Consider the following 18,847-nt stretch of genomic DNA (forward strand, 5'->3'; position numbering starts at 1 on the left):
ACCACCCCCAACTTCTCAGAGTTGGAATTTCAGTTTAGTTTCTGGCAAAAATTCCCAGGATCCTTTTCCCAGAAGTCCTGTTGGGAGACCCCACCCCTCCTCCAGACTCTTTGCATTCCTGCAGCTCTTAAAGGCACAGCAAGGAAAAATGAAAGCTTGGAGACACCCCTGTCTCTGAACAGCCAGGGCACAGGGCTGACTGCCCCTTAGGGAGAGAGATACAATGAGCCACAGGCCTGGCTGCCCCAGGTAGCTGAAAAATCGGAGGATGGAGCTCAGAAGAATTTTATTAAGGGACACAACAACAGCTATCTGTACAGTGATGCTTCCAGAACCAAGCCTTGGGGACACTGAACTCCTCTGTAAGGAAGTCCTTGAGTTTTCTCAATCTCTAGAAGCAGAATCTCCTTCCTGAAGGTTCAGGTCAGCAATTCACAGGATGCAACTCCTGCAGGACCTGGTCCTGTTGAAGATACATCACATCCCAAGGGCAAAGTGGTAAATCCTCCTTTTTTTTTTTTTTTTTTTTTTTCCTGTCCAGGCCTTTAATTATCTCAATCTCTCCTTCTATGGGTGGGTCCAGAATACCTATGGTTCTTTCTCAATCATCTACCAAAGTGGGAAGGGTTGAGGCATCTATGAGACATGGGAAGAACTCTGACCAGGAGTCAGAAGACCTGGGTTTGCATTTGGTCCCTGCAAGAGACACCAAAAGACAGGACTTTCCAGGGTGTACTTGCAAGTCCCTGTCCCCATTGGATAGATGTTCCTCTCTACCTGTCTTCCACTTGACCTTAGCCCCTAACTGTGCCTCACCACTAAAGTCTTAAACAATGGCTCCTCATCCCTAGGGTTAATTCCTCCTATTTCCAACAACCATCACCCCAAATGAGGTGAACTTCCGCTGACCCCTCCTCTTAAATCCTCAGAAACAACACTGCCCGACTCAGCCTCTTTCTCCAAGTGGGAATGCTCTTTCAGAAACTTCTCATGCCCAGCATCTTGGAACCATCTCCTACATTGAAGAGGCTCTGGTTGATTTTATTCATGAATGCCTCAAGTCCTAACGTTGAGACTGTAAACTCAGATGGATAAGGCCCAGTGAGGTAAAACTCTGATTGTATCACAACTAATTCGTGGGGGGTTGGGGGGGTGGGGGGGAGCAGAGTTGTGAAAATCTTTTTCTTGGTTTTCTGTGGCATGTTTACATTATTTTCACAATGAAATACATATTCACTACCAATGAAGTCTCAGGAATTATGGAGAGTAGGTGAGAAGGCAGTGGGAGGCCACGACTATAGCATAACTCCTCAGGCTGCACCCAGGGTTGCTGTGGCCCTGACATCTCCACAGTGGGCTTCAAAGAGTTTGGCCTCAGAGCCCTTCAGTCCAGTCTGCAGGCACTCACTTGCCAGCCACCAATTCAGGCCCTTCACCACTCTCTCTTCAGTCACCAGCTTCACAGGCATAAGGCCTCTCTGCTATAACTGCCTATCCATGGTCTTAGTTGGAGAGCTTTACTCTTAGGATTTCCAGATGCAGCGAAGCCCACAGCTGGCTTCCGGATCCCGTTAGGATTGTCAACCATGGGGCAGCCCAGAGTGGAAACCCTCATGTTCTTGTGTCCAGAGGTTTCATAAAGAAAGATTAAACTCCCTTTGAAGATAGTCACAAATTTGAAAGACATACGGCGGCCAACTGTGGCCGTCCTTATTCAGAGCAGGCCTTACTCAATGGAAAGATGGCTTGGTGCACCTTAGCCTGCAGTTGGGATAAGATCATTTGACTGGCCCTTTTGCCTTCCTGACATCTAACCTCTGGCCTCGACCACGGCTATAAGCTGACTAGCGATGACAGTGACCAAGCACAGTGACCCCCTGCTTTTCTCCTGTGCAGGTGTCTGATTCTCCCTGCTCCTTAAGGAAACTTAAGCCCTTGACAGCTACCACCATGTCCTCAGTGTGGTTGGATCTAGATCACTAGTCCTTGATCTGTAGGCCCAGTCCTGAGATGACTGCCCTAGATGACCAGTCAGAACCGGACCTGTGAATGCCGAGCCTGGTCAGCCCACTGAGGCTGATCTCATCCAGCTTCCCAGGTCCTCTTGGAATTCTTTGCCACCTTGATGACAGGGGGCCTTTGTGCTGCTGTGCTTCTTTATTAATGGACTCCCTGATAGCTAGAGCCTTCTCTGCTCCCTGTATCCTCCACTTCACCAAGGAGTGCTAGCCAACTAGGAGGAGAACCAACCCAACACAATCCCATCTGGGTTACTAGAATTCTGCATTTAGATCTGAACAAGATACTTCCTGTTTTTATCCTCTCTCTCTCCCCCCATCTTTTCTGCTTTATCTTTTATTCCCCACTCTGGCCCCCACCCAGATAGCCCCACCCCCAATAGCTCTTTGCCTTAACATCATCCTCCAACCTTCCAGCCTTTTACAAGTAATTGCATTGTTTCCTGCCTGAGTGATCAGAGCAGCCTCTAATTCCCTGTCTATGTCTCTTCACATAAAGCAGTGGCTGATTTTTTGCCAACAGGAAAGCACTTGAAAACGTGACCTTGGCCAACCCCTCTTGCTTCAGCTCTTACTACCATCCCCCACATTCAACCTCCACTACAGCTACATCTAATTGTCCCCAAACTCCCTCTGAAATTTAATGCCATGGTATCTTTGCTTAGCCTAAAATGTTTCTCCCCTTGGTAAACAGTGAACTCTTAACTCATCCTTCAAGTCTTCCTACCATCTCCTCACCATCATATCCCTGCAGAATAACCCACTCTTCCATCTATTTCTGTACCATGTTAAAGACAGAATCTTGGAAATCTGAGGGGAAACCACCTCTGGACATTGGTGCTCTGTTGGAGGAGTGTTGGCTGGCAGCTTCCAGGGCAGCACTGTGGAAGGAGGATGAGAGGAAATCCTCTCATCTGTTTGACGCTGAACTACGTCCCTCTGCAAAATTCTTAGTTTGAAGTCCTAGCTCATAACACCTCAGAATTGTGGCTGTATTTGAAGACAAGGCCTTTAGAAAGGTGATTAAGTTAAAATGAAGCCATTAGAGTGGGCCCTAATCTAATCTGATTGATGACCTTATAAAAAAAGGAAATTGAGGCACACAGAAACAGCACAGGTGCAATGGGCACAGAGGAAGCACCATGTAAGGACACAGTGAGAAGGAGGACATCTGCAAGCCAAGAAAAGAATCCTCAGACGAAAATAAATCTGTTGACACCTTGATCTTGGACCTCTGGCCCCCAGAACCATGAGAAATAATTTCCTGTTGTTATGGCAGCCCCGACAAACTAATATGAGCACCTGCTGAGTTGCAGAAAGGGGCAGTATGGGGACAAAATGGAAAACGATTCCAATGGGGATCTACAGGGGATGTTCTTGGCAGGAAGTAAATTGATAAGGAATTTCCTGGGTGATACTCCAATGACTTCCACGTCCAGGCTTACTGCTTGAGCTCCAAATCCTATTTTCGCCTGTCTACTGGACGTTTGCATTTGGATATAGAATAAATATCTCAAACTTGAGCTGTCTCTGTCTTTGCACTCAAACTTCCTTCTGCGTTTTCTCTCTCCCCAAATAGCACCACCTTCTATCTACTTATAAATGCTGAAATGTATTCTAGACTTTTCCTCATTATTTTTTCTTTTAAAAATTTTTTAATAGTTATTTATTTTTGAGAGAGAGAGACAGTGCAAGCAGGGGAGGGGCAGGAAGAGAAGGAGACCAAGAATCTGAAGCAGGCTCCAGGCTCTGAGCTGTAAGCACAGAGCCCGACACTGGGCTCAAATTCACAAACTGTGAGATCATGACCTGAGCAAAAGTTGGACGCTTAACTGACCGAACCACACAGGCACCCTATCACTCTTATTCTTATGTTTAATCAGTCACCAAGACCTATTAATTTTATCACCTAAATGTATATCAAAAATGCCTTCTTCTCTTTTATATCCTTTTATTGCTATTTCCTTACTTAGAGCTTCCTTATTTTCTACTTCTTATTCATTTATTTAACAAATGTTTGGGGGTGCCTATTATTTTCCAATCACTGGACTATGCACTAGGGATACAATGACAGACACAACATATATATTTCCTGCCCACAAAGAGGATGTAGTCTCAGAGGGGACACAATCACAGAGATGCATAATTAAATTATAATACATTATAACTATACTATTTATTATTATTATTTTTTAGTGCTTATTTATTTTCGAGAGAGAGAGACATGGTGTGGGGGGGAGGGGCAGAGAGAGAAGGAAACACAGAATCCAAAGCAGGCTCCAGGATCCAAGCTGTCAGCACAGAGCCCAACACGGGGCTCGAACCCATGAACTGTGAGATCATGACCTGATCCAAAGTCGGATGCTTAACTGACTGAGCCACCCAGATGCTCTGCATTATAGCTATTTTAATTATGCGGTGATAGAATTGAGTGCCAGGACAGTATTAGAGATGGAGCACCTGAGCTCTGTGAATCAGGGAAGACTTCCCAAAGGAGGTGACACATGATACTTGAAGCTGAGACTTGAAGGATGAGTAGGAATTAGCCTATCAAGGAGGTAACAGGGGGAAGAGGTGGGAATGGCTCTAAGCACAGGCAAGAACATGGGCAAAAACACATAAATGAGGACTTAGTGGACTTGAGGCACTGATGAAAAGCTCTGTATGGACTTTCAATGACTGAGTAATGACGCTGGGGAAATTATTGTAGTTAGGATCCCTAGGAAACAGACGTTGAGACCAACCTGCATGCAAAACATTTCTGGGGGTGTGCTCAGTGGACAATACCTGTGGGGGAGTGCATGAAGCATGAGTGAGCAAAAAGAGAAGTTAAATTGCAGTGCAGTTGCAATACAGGCCTCAAGTGATCTCACAAGGAGCTCCGGAACTAGGAGACCCCTTCAGATATATCCCGATTTGATGCAAAGGGACCACGTGTTGGCACCCCTGCATCAAGCAGTCATTGGCAAGGACTGTTCATGAGTTAGGAGGATACATAATGTTGAGTGAGGCAGCTTCCTTTGGCTGAGGACAGTCCTGGAGAGGGACTGTGTTAATGGCAACACTCACACAACATGGGGAATAAGTGTCCTTGTCCTAGAGGATCATAGCATCCACTTTAGTAGGATAAGCAGAGGCCAGACCTCGCCAAGTTTGTAGGACCTGCCAAACAGTTTAGATGTTGGGGTAAGAACAATGAAAGAGCAATTAGAGAGTTTCAAATAAGTGAGTACATAAATAGATTGATGTTCTAGACAGACCTCTCCAGAGGATGGATTGGAGGGTGACTAGACCAAACTCAAGGTGGGAGATTAGGAGGCTGTTACAGTGATTGCAGAGAGATAATTAGAGCCAGAACTAGAGTAGTCAGTAGAGAGAGAGCTAAATGGATATTATGGTATTGTGAAATAAAATAAATAAAGATTTGGTCTTCAACCATTGTTTCTGACATGGGGCTCCTAAAACCCTTGGAATTTCCTGTGATGAAAGCCATTAAAGTCTCTTTCGTTAATGAGGGCACTTTTGGACCACACCTAGTGTGGGGGCTGCTTGCCAGTGGCGTCAACCATGTGATTAGAGAGTTGGAACTTTCAGTTCTACCCAGACCTCCAGGGAGGGGAGAGGGCTAGAGATCAAGTTCAATGACCAACAGCCATGATTTAATTACTCGTGCCTATGTAGGAAGTCTCTATAAACACCCAAAAGGATGGAGTTTGGAGAACTTCCAGGTTGATGAACACGTGGAGATTCAAGAAACTGGTGCACTCAGAGACCATGGAGGCTCCACGCCCTTTGCCCACATCTCTTCATCTCTTCCATCTGGCTGTTCCTGAGTCATATATTTTTATAATAAACTCATATTCTAGTAAGTAAAATGTTTCTCTGAGTTCTGTGAGCCGCTCTGGTAAATTAACACAAGAAGTGGGTTGTGGGAATCTCTAATTTATAGCCAATCAGTTGGAAGCACAGGTGACAACCTGGACCTGTAATTGGTGTCCAAAGTGGGCGAAGTCTTGCGGGACTGAGCCCTTAAGGTTGGGATCTGATGCTGTCTCCAGATAGTGTCAGATTTGAGTTAAATTGTAGGGCACCCAGCTGGGATCAGAGAATTGATGGTGTGGGGGGAAAACACGCATTGTAATTGGTGATCAGAATTGTAGATATCTTTGAGAAACGTTTAGGATGCAGAAGTGACAAAATTCGTTACTAATTGAATGAAGGATAGAGAGAGGGAGGAATCCAGTTTGATGGCTAGATTCTGCATCGTCTACAGAAGCCTCCATTCTGACCCCTTCTGGTCTATCGTCCACATTGCAGCCAGGATGATGGAGCCAATTTGCAAACCTAATTATGTAATTCCCCCTGCTTAGGGGCACGACTGTCTGCCAATTCCTCCCCAATAAAGTCTAAATTCCCCAGGCTCACAGAAGGCTTTGCAAGTAAGTTACATCTAAATTAAGATCTATAGCATGAGCAAAATATCGGCAAAGGAATAGGGGTAAGTGTGAGGTACATTCCAAGTGGGGAGGGAAGCACACAGATAGCCCTTTACCTCTGGCTAGCAAGGCTGCCTCTTAGAATTGAGGATGCCTCTTTTGGACGCAATTTCTGCTTCTCTGCTTGTTTTTGCCATATGTCTGCTACTCAGCTCTTAGAGTTTTGCTGGGACACATGTCCTTGCCTAGACTAATTCCTGAAAGAAAGACATGTTTGCTCTTGGTCTGGGTTTCAATTTCCTCCAGAACGGGTCCCTTGTCTGAATCATGCTTGCTGTCACCTTGCAGCCAAGTCCTGTCACCTGACAGCCTCTCTGAAAGACACTCAGAATTTTGCATGGATGTTGTAAGAACCTCAGGTCCATTACTGAGGCCCACTTAATGGATTTTAGCATTGACTTCAAACCTTACATTATTTTGAAGGACTCAGTACTCTCTAGCCCTTAGCAAACTGGACAGATGTGAGATTTCACAGTAGTTCAACATATTCCATATACCTATGAAAACCAAGTTCTCAGAAGTGTCAGATATATAAGCTATGTAGTGCTGTGGACATGATGGGGAGGATTTTACAAGGACAATCAAACCTCAAAACCTAGGACCACTTGGAGAGGAGGAGGGGCACTGAATGAAGGAGGGGGGCCTGAAACACCAAATTATTTAAAAAGTCAGTACTTTTTAGGACTAAAGATCCAGTTGTGAGGATCACAGTTGTTTGTACATAGATGACATGTGTGTAGGGGACTTGAAACAGCCTCCTTAATTAATTCCTGTGATTTTCCCCTTGATGGATTTATTCTCTTATTAATTTGCTACTCTCATCTTTTCAAATCTTTGGATTACCTGGAAAAGAAGGAGGTAGGAGTGAGCAATAGGGGGTGGTTTGTGTCATTTCATAGGACTAAATGCTGTTTCAGGATGTGATTTTAAAAAGAGACATACTATAGAAGGAAATTAAATTTGACATTAAGAAGAATTTCTGACTGGGGTGCCTGGGTGGCTCAGTTGGTTGAGTTGGCTGAGTTGTTTGACTTTGGCTCAGGTCATGATCTCACGGTCATGAGTTCGAGCCCCCACACCAGGCTCACTGCTGTCAGCACAGGGCCCACTTCAGATCCTCTGTCTCCCTCTTTCTCTGCCCCTTCCCTGCTCCTGCTCTCTTTCTTTCTCAATAATAAATAAACATTAAAAATATTTATATAAAAAAGAAGAATTTCTGACTGATAATTCTGGGGCAAGAAGTTATTGAAGCAATTTGCGATTTTTCTAGTGGATAATGAGATATTTGAGAAATCATTTAAAAGTCTTTAGAGATCTACATTAGAACATAGGGAATCAGGACAGAACCCCCTTAGAAGGCCCCATAAAGGTAACCAAAAATGACAGTCATATATAATGCTTATGGAATCTCCAATCAGTGTCAGATATACCTTTAGTTACTTTCTGCCCCCATTCAGCCTTTGTCACCAGCCTTTCCATTTATCAGTGATGATGTAATTTGACATGAGTGGAGCAAGAAGTTCCTGAGACACTTCCTTTGCCCCCATTCACCTCTTATCCTACCCTCTCTCACTCTTGGCCTGACTCTACTCAGAGCACAGTCTTCTTCGTTCTGGACTTCCTCCCCCTTCTCCTCCATGTTTTACTGGAAATGTCTTCTGGCCAGAATCCTCTCAAGTGGCCACCAGTAGTGCTTTTTCCCCCTCTGAAGTGGAGAGCCTGGTCCTGTCTCCTGCAGCCTCAGGATGGGAAAGGTGCTGTCCAGCATTCCTTTGGTGGAATACTCACAGCCTCCCTCTTTGTTGTTGTTGCTGTTTTTTAATTGAAGTATAATTGACATACAATGTCCTATTAGTTTCAGGCATGCATCATAGTGATTTGATATTTTTATACACTATAAACTGATCCCCATGATAACTCTGGTTACCATCTGTCACCACACAGAATTACTACAATATGGTTGATTATATTCCCTCTGCTGTACATTATATCTCCATGACTTATTTAAGCCATGTGCACCAGAGTCCCTAGAACTTCCCAAACCTCTCTTGGTGATCATTCTGGTTTGGCTTTTAAAATACACCTGAGCAGTTTCCTATGAGTGGATTCTCATGGGAGCCAAGTGTCTGCTCCTAACTGACACTAGTCAAATGCTAGACGCGATGCGCCACGTGTAGCTGGTTGGGCGCAGGTGTCCTATTTGGAGTGTTCTCAGATCACCTGGTAACCACATCTCTGCCAAGAGCTCCCGAAGTTTTGCCGACATTCACTTAGCTTGGGGAGGTCTTGGAAGTGGGGGAAGGATGCAATGCAGGGAAGGGACTAATTAATGAGCATAGGACTCCTTACTAAGTAGGCTCCAGGGCCAAGTCTGGTCAGCATGTGTAGGAAAGCTGGGTCTTATACAGGCTCCGTGTCTTTTCCAGCATTGGACATACTCTTGGTTTCTGCTGTGAAGGTCCCCAAGAAAGTGGGGCCTCTGGGGACCGATGAGCATTTAGCCCACTGCGGACAGAGCCCCAGGACTTAACATCATGGATTACATTGTGTCCCCACAGAGTATCTGCTTGGGTGGTCTCAGTTCAGTGTTCAAGACCAAACATGGAGTCAATTTTGTGCAAAATATTGGTTTGCCACTAGGGGGCAAAGACTTTTTAGGCAGTTACCTGACTATGGCTAAAATGGTAGTCCTTTCTCTTTTTATATTTGAATAGGACTGTAGCTCATCTACAAAGAGTGCCCATAAACTTTCTCTATCTTTAATTCTGCCTCCCTCAATAAATTTGATTGATATTCTCAATCAGATTGACTGAATCAATAGAACAGACTGAGTGGTTTGTTTGTTTTTTGACTGAGTGGTTTAAATTAAAAAATGCTCTTGCAGTCCATAGAGTATCAGGCCCTAGAAATCCACATCTCAAGCCAGTCACACGTGGGCTTGGGGGGTGGGCAGGGCTGGCTTGTGTGGACTGCAGATGGGAGAAGGGAGGTTCCTGCTCTTTGCCTACTCCCCACCCCCCAAACACCTCTGTCTTGATGTTATCAGGAGGACAGGGCTGAGCTGCAGCAGCTGTGGACAAATCCATGAGGTTCCCAGGATAAAGATTTTTAAAAAAAATTTTTATTAGTTTTCTTTATTTTTGAGAGGCAGAGAGAGACAGAGCATGTGTGGGGGAGGGGCAGAGAGAGAGGGAGACACAGAATCGGAGGCAGGCTCCAGGCTCTGAGCTGTCAGCACAGAGCCCGACATGGGGCTTGAACCCACAAACCGTGAGATCATGACCTGAGCCAAAGTTGGATGGTCAACTGACTGAGCCACCCAGGCACTCCCCACCCCCAGGATAAAGATTTTTATTGCAGCCCAAGGCAAGGGTTTATAGGCTGTTGCTTCACAAAGTAGGCCAGGGTGAGAGGCCACTCAGTGTTCCCCCTCTTTCCTGCCCTTACCTAGGAACGAACAGCCCAGACTGTCCCTCTTCATCTAACACCTACTTCTTCATCAAAATCTCCTCTTCTAGGGAGCTGCCCTCTTCCTACCCTCTAGCTTACTCACAGGACTATAATGAACTCTTTAGGGTATCTTGAGAGAATCTATGCTGGTATTGAATTCAGAATGGAATTGCCTCTGCCTGGAGTGCCAGTCCTGTGTCATGATCCACACTAGACATCACTGATTATTAAAAGGGATTTAGGTAATTCTCAAAATCAAAAAGTCCTTTCAGATCATTTGTTAAAAATGAAGAGCCAGTGAAAAGGGAACTGAGAAGCACTGGGAGAGGTGAGGAGAGAGCTGATGGCCCCTGGAGAGCATAGAAAACCCTCCCCTCACAGTTAGTCTACACTTGGGTTTCCAGGCAACAGGGGTCTAGGACTGCACAGGTCCCACCCCAGCTATGCAGCTTTCCGGGGACAGGGACAAGCAGTTCCTCAGACTCAGAGACACACAGATCAGAGGTAGAAGAGCACAGAACACATCGGGCCAAACTTCCCCATGTGAGAAGAAGCTGGGAGCCACAGGAGTGGCCTTGGCTTCAGAGGCAAGGGCAAAGCCCTGGGCCCAGCCCCAGACTGTGGCTCCATTACATCATGCTACCTCTTGGTCCTTGCTCAGTGTTCCTGATCCTTGAAAAACAACAGTTGACCTTCAACATGGATTTGAACTGGGTGGTTCCACTGATATGTTTTTTTTTTTTTTTTCCAGTGTGGTACTGTAAATTTATTTTCTCTTCCTTATGATTTTCTTGATACTATTTTCTTTTTTTCTAGTGTACTTCATTTTAAGAATAATGTATAGAAGTATATAATACATATAACATGCAAAATATATTAACTGACTATGTTATTGGTAAGGCTTGTGGTCAACAGTAGGCTATTAGTAGTTAAGTTTTAGGGGTGTCAAAAGTTATATGTGGATTTTTTTACTGTGTTGGAGGGGTCAGTGCCCTTACCCCCCCCCCCCATTGTGCAAAGGTCAAATGTACTACACATGAATGGTAATCTTTCGCCAGAAATGGTAGCCCTGACAAACCCTACATGTGATGCTGTAGTCTCTGATATGATCCTTTCTCGAACCCACATGTTGTGGCCCTTGAGAGGTGGAGTCATTGGCAGTGATGCTTTTCCTGGCCAAAGACTGGGTTATGGAGGTGAGTGTCATGTAGACTCTTGCATAAAATGAGAGTAGAGAGCTGCCATGAATGATGGTCATGGGTATCTAAGGAGATAAGAGGCTTTGAGAAAACTGGACTCCCTGTGCTAGGTGGGCAAGAACACTCACAAAACCTTGCTTTATCTCTGGTATTTCCATGCAGCGAGTTCTAAAAGATCCAGAGAGCTCCTTGCTACAAAGAGATGTAAAGGTCAAGTCTCCCAGTTCTGCATGGGACCGTGTTCTCCTCAATGATTTTCTTCTGCCTAGGAGGGACAGGAAGCTCTGTACCAGCCTCTGCCGAGCGCTCCTGAACAATAATTGCATTTGTGCTTATGTGTGTGCCCATGTACCGTAGGCATACCAAGCACCAAGAAGTAAAAATCAGTGAGAGACTGGGTCAAGGCAGAAAGTCCCATGTCACATTTCTGTTGTGTGCTTGAGCTCTTTGAAGACTGCCCAAGCCCTCTTAAGCCCAGAAGAGAGTGGGAGCCAAGTACTCCCACAAGTGAACTACTTTTTCTGTCTCAGGTATGTCTGTGGTCTGGTTGCACCAGGGACTGAGAAGGGTCTGGGCAGGAATCCTTGAGGGCTAGGGGTGTAGTAGGAAGGGGAAGCCTGGAGGTTACAATGTTGGCCAGTGGCAGAGTAGATTCTCAGCCCCACTGCAGGGCAGGGCTGTCTCCAACCAGCACTATGTTTGGAGGTAACTGATTTGAGGTCCTTCTGCATCTTCTAGGGCCATCTGGTCTCTACCACTGCTTTGGTCCACCAGCAAAGGGCAAATGTTTTTGCCAAAGCAGTGAGATCATGCACTAGAATAGTTTTAAGTGGTTGATAAAAGTTTAGTTAACCTTCCTTCCGGGTCCTTAACCCCCATGTAATTATAGCTTCAAGCCTGAAATTGGGCTTTCCCAAAGTAGTGATTTTACATTGTCTCCTGGAGCTAAGAAGGTCATGAGTTCTTTCCTCATGTATACAAATGCCTTCCTCCACAAGGACCTGCCTTCCCCATGGAAACATTGGGAAACATGAAGACTGTGCTGGGGTTTCCTTAGCCTGCCCAAGCAGGCTCTTTCTTCTTCCAAACTAGAAAGGGCCCAAGAGGGGCAGTGGGTTCCACTGAGGCTTTACACACAGGAGCAGTCCTTATTAAGGCACCATGACACCTACTTTTACATGAGCAGGGAAATGACATAATGGAGCCATTCAGCCAAATGTCAATAGTCAATATGTGCTCTAAGAGATGTAATAAATGCGTGAATAATTTACCTAAGTTTTCTGGTTTTATGGGACTCTTTAAAGTCACAGATATACCCCTTGGATTTCTTTTAAGTCCATTGTTTATGTTTTAAAAAATTACTTCTTTCTTCCTCTTAAAAATCCAAAATCAATGAACTTTAAAATGTGGGAAAAAGTTAAGGAGACTGCACTTAGTCTGGCTCCAGATGATGCGCACCCCGAGAACCCTGCACCCACACATGGTGGTTGTCCTTGTTGTTCTGTTTGGTGACACAATACACTCTCTTTTGCCTTAGAGTTCTGGGGACAAAAGGACGACCTGTCAGATTGGGGAGAATCAAAAGCAAGTGGCAGTTGCTGTCCAGATGGCATTATCCTGATGCAGAACCCCCAGAAGTTTTGTCAAAGCTGCTAAGTGGACCTGCTACTGCCAGCGGGCTGGGGCTCAGGGTTGGTGGGGGGGTGGGGTGAGGCCAAACAAGTGTGATGAGCACTAGTTGGGGCCAGGATCCAGCAGGTCAGGCAGGCAGCTTCCTCTTCCAAACCTGCAAGACTAGGGACCTGACATGTAAGTGCCACTGGCTCCTCAACGTGCCTTTCAGGTGTGGAAAACACCAGGAGGCAAAGTTTACACGTCTTCTGGCTAATTCTACCCAAACAAACACAATTCTTTCAAAATCTACCAGTGCAATTCAACATAGGGTTTCACTTAATTTGCAGAGAGCAAAGCAAAACCAACACATATTTTGAAAAGAAAAAAAATATTTACTTTGGTTGAGGTATCTTCATCCCCAGAGTTCTAATTTGAAAAGTGGCATAAAGCAGCTCCTCTTCCTTTTTAAAGAGGAGCCAAGACATACCGTTGGTCTCCGTGGGGCTTGGCCCAGGGCTGCCTGCATCTTATTCTCAAGAAAACGTATTTTGTATTCGCTCTTTGCATCCAGAAAACACTGACCATAATTGAACCACGCTACCCACAATCGTGACCATAATGCAGATCTGCAGCTTGGTTAGGAAGGTTCATGAATGTCGCTGGAGCCAGCAGGCCCCGTGAGTCCTCAGCAGAGCTTTCAGTCTGCATTTGCAGACATGCAGATAGGTATAGCACATTTGTTTCCCTTTAAGAAACGTACACTTTATAGCATGGCTTTTCTTCACTGAGTTCTTACTCTGCTTTGCACTTTCCAGTGCACTTCTAAGGTAGGGATTATTTGAAACTTTATTTTATACTTTTATACTATCAGTGCAGAGCCGGATGCAGGGCTTGAACCCACAGACTGTGAGATCATGACCTGAGCCAAAGTCAAGAGTCAGACGCTTAACCAGTTGAGCCACCCAGGGCCCCTATACCTAAAAATTTTTAATTTAATCCTAAAAACTCCTGAGGGGGAAAATACATCTTAAAAATCATTACTTTTTTGAAATAAAGATAAAAAAAACTTGTTTCTGGAAGGTTTATTTACCAGTTTATGTAGCCCATAAGCTTGTCTCTGAAGCCCTGAATGCAAGTATCTTCAGGTATTTATTATTCTCTGACAGCTTTGAGATTGGCAAATTAGAGAAATTGCCTTTCTTTGATAAATTCAAATCTGGAAACTGCTGCCACGCAAGAAGAATTGTATCTAAATTGCGCTAATATCAGTGTCTTGAGATGATGTTCACTTGATAGGAAAAACTATCAGTATTACTATGTCAGATGCTGGTTTGGAAATAGCTTTAATGCAATTGATAATTATTGGAATAATAGCTACAGTGAATTTAGTATTGAGTCAAGAAGACTGTAATTTTGTTTTACTACCTTTACTGTTTGGAATAACAGTTGAATTTTCAAAGAGTAAAGAAATGGTAAAAGCAATGTGATGTGTTCTAAGCTATAAGATGCAGTGGTTTATCATCAATAGCCTTCTTACGAATAAATATACCTTCATAACTGTCTGACAACAGTCACCCAGCCATCATGAATACAACTATCCTATGACAGAGTTTAGGAAGGCAGTAGCAATGACATAAAGGGACAGCATTTGTGACCCATGTCCCTTTGGCTCAGAGATAAAGGGAGAAAAGCATCCAACTTAAGCTTTTGAGCTCTCAGTAGGATGATGATAATCATATTTTTACTCCAAAGTTTCTTGTTTTATGGTAGGCTCTGCATCAGTGATAACCAGTTGCTTTTCATTAGATTTTGCTCTATTTAAGTGTCCATGGATAGCCCTTCCCCCTCTCCTCTGCCCTTTATTACTACCACACTCACCCCCCCCCCACCATTGTATGTATTAAGACTTACATGTGCTTTTAAAATACGAGCTATCCAGGAAGGCTTCTGACTCAGTGACACCTCCCTCTCCACTCCTAACCCCACTATTTCCAAAGCAGCCCTCATGAGCCACACTTTCTGATAGTCCGTTCTTGTGTAATCTCTTCCCCCAAATCTAGGCTGGCCTGATGACTTGCTCTTGACCAGTAGTATGTGGCAGGGATGACTCTGTGATACTTCAAATGTTATTTAGAAGAACCTTGCAGCATCTACTGGGACCTCTTGGAATGTTAGCTCTGGGGAAGCCAGTGCTATGCAAACAGTCTGACTGCCTTGAAACCTCCATGTTGTGAGGAAGCCCAAACTAATCATGTGGAGAGATTATATGGAGAAGCCCAAACTAATCATGTGGAGAGATTATATGGAGAAGCCCAAACAGCAACCAGCTGTTCCAGTTATCCCAGTGAAGGAGCCAGACATGTAAGTGATAAACTCATCATAAATATTCTGCCTTGTCGGGCATTGAGATGATGCCACCTTCAGCTGCCATCTGATAGTAACCATGGGACTCCAAGAGAAAGCAATCACCCAAGCCCAGACAACTCACATAACCATGAGGGGTAATAACTTCCCCTATAAATCAGTAAGCTTTGTATTTTGTTACGCAGTGATAAATAACTGGGACATCCACCATTGCAGGACAGGATGGCCATGAAGATAGCTTTCCACATCTATCCTTTGTCAGTCTCCTTGGCTTAAGTATGAAAACATGCATACCTTTCTTATTTTCATATGCAATTTAGTTCTATTAATGGTCATGAGGACTAAGTCATTCCATTTAGAGTCATGATAATTGGAGCATTTTGAAAACATCCACATTGTAGAAACCACGCCTATCCCTCTCTCCCTTATTCCTGCTCTGATTGTGTAACAGTGTACTTCCTGGACAGCATATCACCCATTGAATGTGCTCAGCTCACTGGAGGGGAGAAGCTTAGGTAGCTACACACATCCAAGGCACATCAGCTTAAAGACAAAGGCGGCAAGAGGAAGGGGCTGAGAATCAGTGCCAGGTGGGTAGGGGAGACACTTGGCCTCTCCCATCTTTTGGCACCAGCTTTTCCCAAGGTCTTCTCCCAATATCTGACCCTATCACTGCCATTTCCATTTTTTCAAGGTATGTTAATTTCCTTTTCCATCTTGGAAAAGAGGCTGGAGAATCCCCTTCCCTTCAAGTTCAATGAGACAAGGTTGGAGTTTTTCAAAAGGAACATTTACTAGGAAACTAAAGGGAAACCAAACAGAATGCAAGAGAACAGAGGCAGAGTTGCTGATGGGTTCAGGGAATTCAAATTCAAAATGGCCTCTGGCCACAGCTGGACTGGCTAGATAAAGCTTTCTAGACACAAAGCCACCTGCCTGCCATGCAGACAGGCTTCTTTGCCTGCTGGCTCCTACAAAGCCACCTTCTGTTTCATATCAATAAGCCAGTAACATACTCAGTAGTACCCAGGGCTGCTAGCTCTCTGGGCAGGAAGATCTTTGGGTGGGTGGGTGGGGGGAACAATAGGCACAGCTGCCCCAGGATCTCCTACCCAGGTTCTCAGTGCCAAGGACATGCCAAAGTTTATTGGGATGGCTGCCTGATATCTGCTGTGGCCAGTCTGGTTTCTCTGGGACCATTCTTCTGGGCTCATCTGCCTGGCTCTAGAGACAGTATATCTGCTGGCTATCCAGCTGGCACATGTCCTTCATGCTTTGGTTTGGAACACTGGTATGGTGGAGGATGTCTGAATGGGGAGGAAGAGTCAGAGTGGAACCTTGGGCAAGGAAAGTTGAATTCTCATGTCATCGGATGCAGGCAGAACCTTGGGTTCTCTTTGGATCCCGGTTGTTGAAAGCCAATCAGAGATGGAAATGGACTAGGCAGGCTGGGGAACACATGAAGCTGAAGTGTGGTTAACACTGCCTTACAGAACCAAAGGCCTCTATTTAGATGTGAAATCAGTGTAGAGTTTCTTAAACCAGGCAGCTGTGGCAATAAGAACTTTCTGAAGACATGCAATGATCCTGCTTCTACCCAGTTAGCCCCATAGTGAAATGTTAATTCAGACAAAGATAATGAGCTTCCCAGGATGTTATCTTGGAGAAGTGGTGCAATGTGTGGTTGGGATACCCAATTACCTTGCACCCATGATGGGAGAGAGAGGACCACTAGGTAACAGCCACCTCCTCCCCCCACCCCAAGGTATGCTAAGGCCTTTGGTTTCATTTGTATGGAGGCAGAAGCAATGAGGATGAGGAGCAGAGCTGGCAGTGGGTTGGCTGATGTGGTCACAAAGGAAAAGCTGAGTAATGAATGAGATACCCGGGGAGAGCCCTTGACCTTCACTCTTGTAGGTATTTCCATTCCCCAAGTGCTGTGAAAGTGATATATGTGTCTGGAAGTGAAAGGAAACCTGTCTGTGGCTTCCCAAGGCTATGCCCCTGGGTTGTTGCATATGGAAATACCCCAGAAAGCACTCAGGCCAAGAAGGCCCAAAAGTTGTGCCTTTCTCAGGGGAGGGTTGTGTTACCTCTCCATCAACTCATCTCACACAATGGTACACCTGTTCTTGACGCCGTTCCCCTGGTGGACAAATATGCCCTGAAAGGGTAGTCCAGAATGCTTATGCCATCGAGATGCTTGCCTCCCTAACAGAGATAGATGACAATTAACTTTCATTCTAATGTCAACACCAGTTGCAAGGAAGTGGCTGCTGGCCATCTAGAAAACTCTGTTGAGGATTCTGGCTCTTCAGAATCTAGGTGCAGCACAAGAGACATCTATGATCAACTGGTACTCTCTGCCATGTGCATGGGAGGGGGCAGTGAATTTGCTGTGAATTAGCCCTCCTTGCACTAGATTTTCTCTAGGGGAACAGCCTGTTTATCCTCTGACTCTCCTGGGTCTATTCCTTGCAAAGCTGGAGCACTTCTTGGGGTAAAATTATTTTCTGATAATTTCTGAAGACAGTTATTAGCTCAAAGGTAGTCCAGTATGAATTAGATCTGCTGCCTATTTAGCACCTGGATATATTTTTAACTATTCTGTCCTTCCAGGGCATTCAAGCAAATAACATCATGTCAGAGTGACATTGCCAGAGCAGGTGCTATGACCCCATCACCAAGGGCCTCGTGTTAATCACTAAGAATCCCAGTGCTCTAGGGTACTCTTAGTGTTCTCACTACAACAGGTGGTTTCTTCCACAGTCCAATCTTGGTTCTTGGCCATGACAGTCATGCTTCCCCTGCAGCACACCACTTAGGCCACTTGAGGATGGCCAGGCCATTCATATTCACCAAACCTAATATGGAAAGAGGGCCAGTTATTGCTGTGGTTACAGCTCAGCATTTGGTCACTGCAGTCGTCCGGGTGTTGTTGGATGGGAAAAGTTACTTAAGATCTTTGTAAGGTGGTTGTCCCACTGTGTCCTCGGCACAAACAATCCTCTTACCAATAGTCATCGTTTCTGTAGGAAGAAGAAACAAAGAGAATGCTTTGGTTTTCATCCATATATATTCTTTTATTTTTAAAACTGAAGTATGATTAACATACAGTGTTATTTTAGTTTTAGGTGTACAATGTATTGATTCACAATTCTTTTTTTTTTTTTTTTAATTTTTTTTTCAACGTTTATTTATTTTTGGGACAGAGAGAGACAGAGCATGAACGGGGGAGGGGCAGAGAGAGAGGGAGACACAGAATCGGAAACAGGCTCCAGGCTCTGAGCCATCAGCCCAGAGCCTGACACGGGGCTCGAACTCACGGACCGCGAGATCGTGACCTGGCTGAAGTCGGACGGTTAACCGACTGCACCACCCAGGCGCCCCTGATTCACAATTCTATACAACACTCAGTGCTCACTATGGTAAGTGTAGTCACCATCTGTTGCCATACAATGTTATTATAATATTATTGACTATATTCCCAATGCTGTACTTTTCATCTCCATGACTTATTTATTTTAGAACTGGAAGTTTGTATTTCTCAATCCCCTTTATGTATTTCTCTCATCCCCTCCACCTGCTTCCCCTCTAGCAACCACCAATTTGTTCTCTGTATTTAAGAGACTTTTTTTTTTGGTTTATTCATATGTTTTGTGTTTTATGTTCCCTATAGAAGTAAAATCATATGGTATTTGTCTAT

General features: G+C 44.7%; 1 protein-coding gene and 1 long non-coding RNA gene across 4 annotated transcripts in view; one reads left to right on the forward strand and one right to left on the reverse strand.

Annotated features, from left to right (window-relative positions):
- Positions 1 to 5: 5 nt before the first annotated feature.
- The window catches only part of LOC147576678 (uncharacterized), a 38,609-nt gene continuing 19,767 nt past the window's right edge, over positions 6 to 18,847 (forward strand). Inside the window, exons 1-2 of the long non-coding RNA XR_015241033.1 lie at positions 6 to 498; positions 930 to 1,106. This is a non-coding gene — a long non-coding RNA (uncharacterized LOC147576678). The remainder of the gene's footprint in view (positions 499 to 929; positions 1,107 to 18,847) is intronic.
- SYT9 (synaptotagmin 9) overlaps positions 15,910 to 18,847 on the reverse strand; it is a 200,019-nt gene continuing 197,081 nt past the window's right edge. For all 3 annotated transcript variants that reach the window (XR_015241031.1, XR_015241032.1, XM_086678076.1), the window contains one exon: positions 15,910 to 18,170. Coding sequence is in view for 1 of the 3 variants with exons in the window: in XM_086678076.1 (XP_086534202.1) it covers positions 18,162 to 18,170 (9 nt within the window). In the remaining 2 variants the exon portion in view is untranslated. The remainder of the gene's footprint in view (positions 18,171 to 18,847) is intronic.

Source organism: Puma concolor, chromosome D1, assembly GCF_028749965.1.
Source record: "Puma concolor isolate L17-30 chromosome D1, mPumCon1.1.hap2, whole genome shotgun sequence".
Classification (NCBI taxonomy): Eukaryota; Metazoa; Chordata; class Mammalia; order Carnivora; family Felidae; genus Puma; species Puma concolor.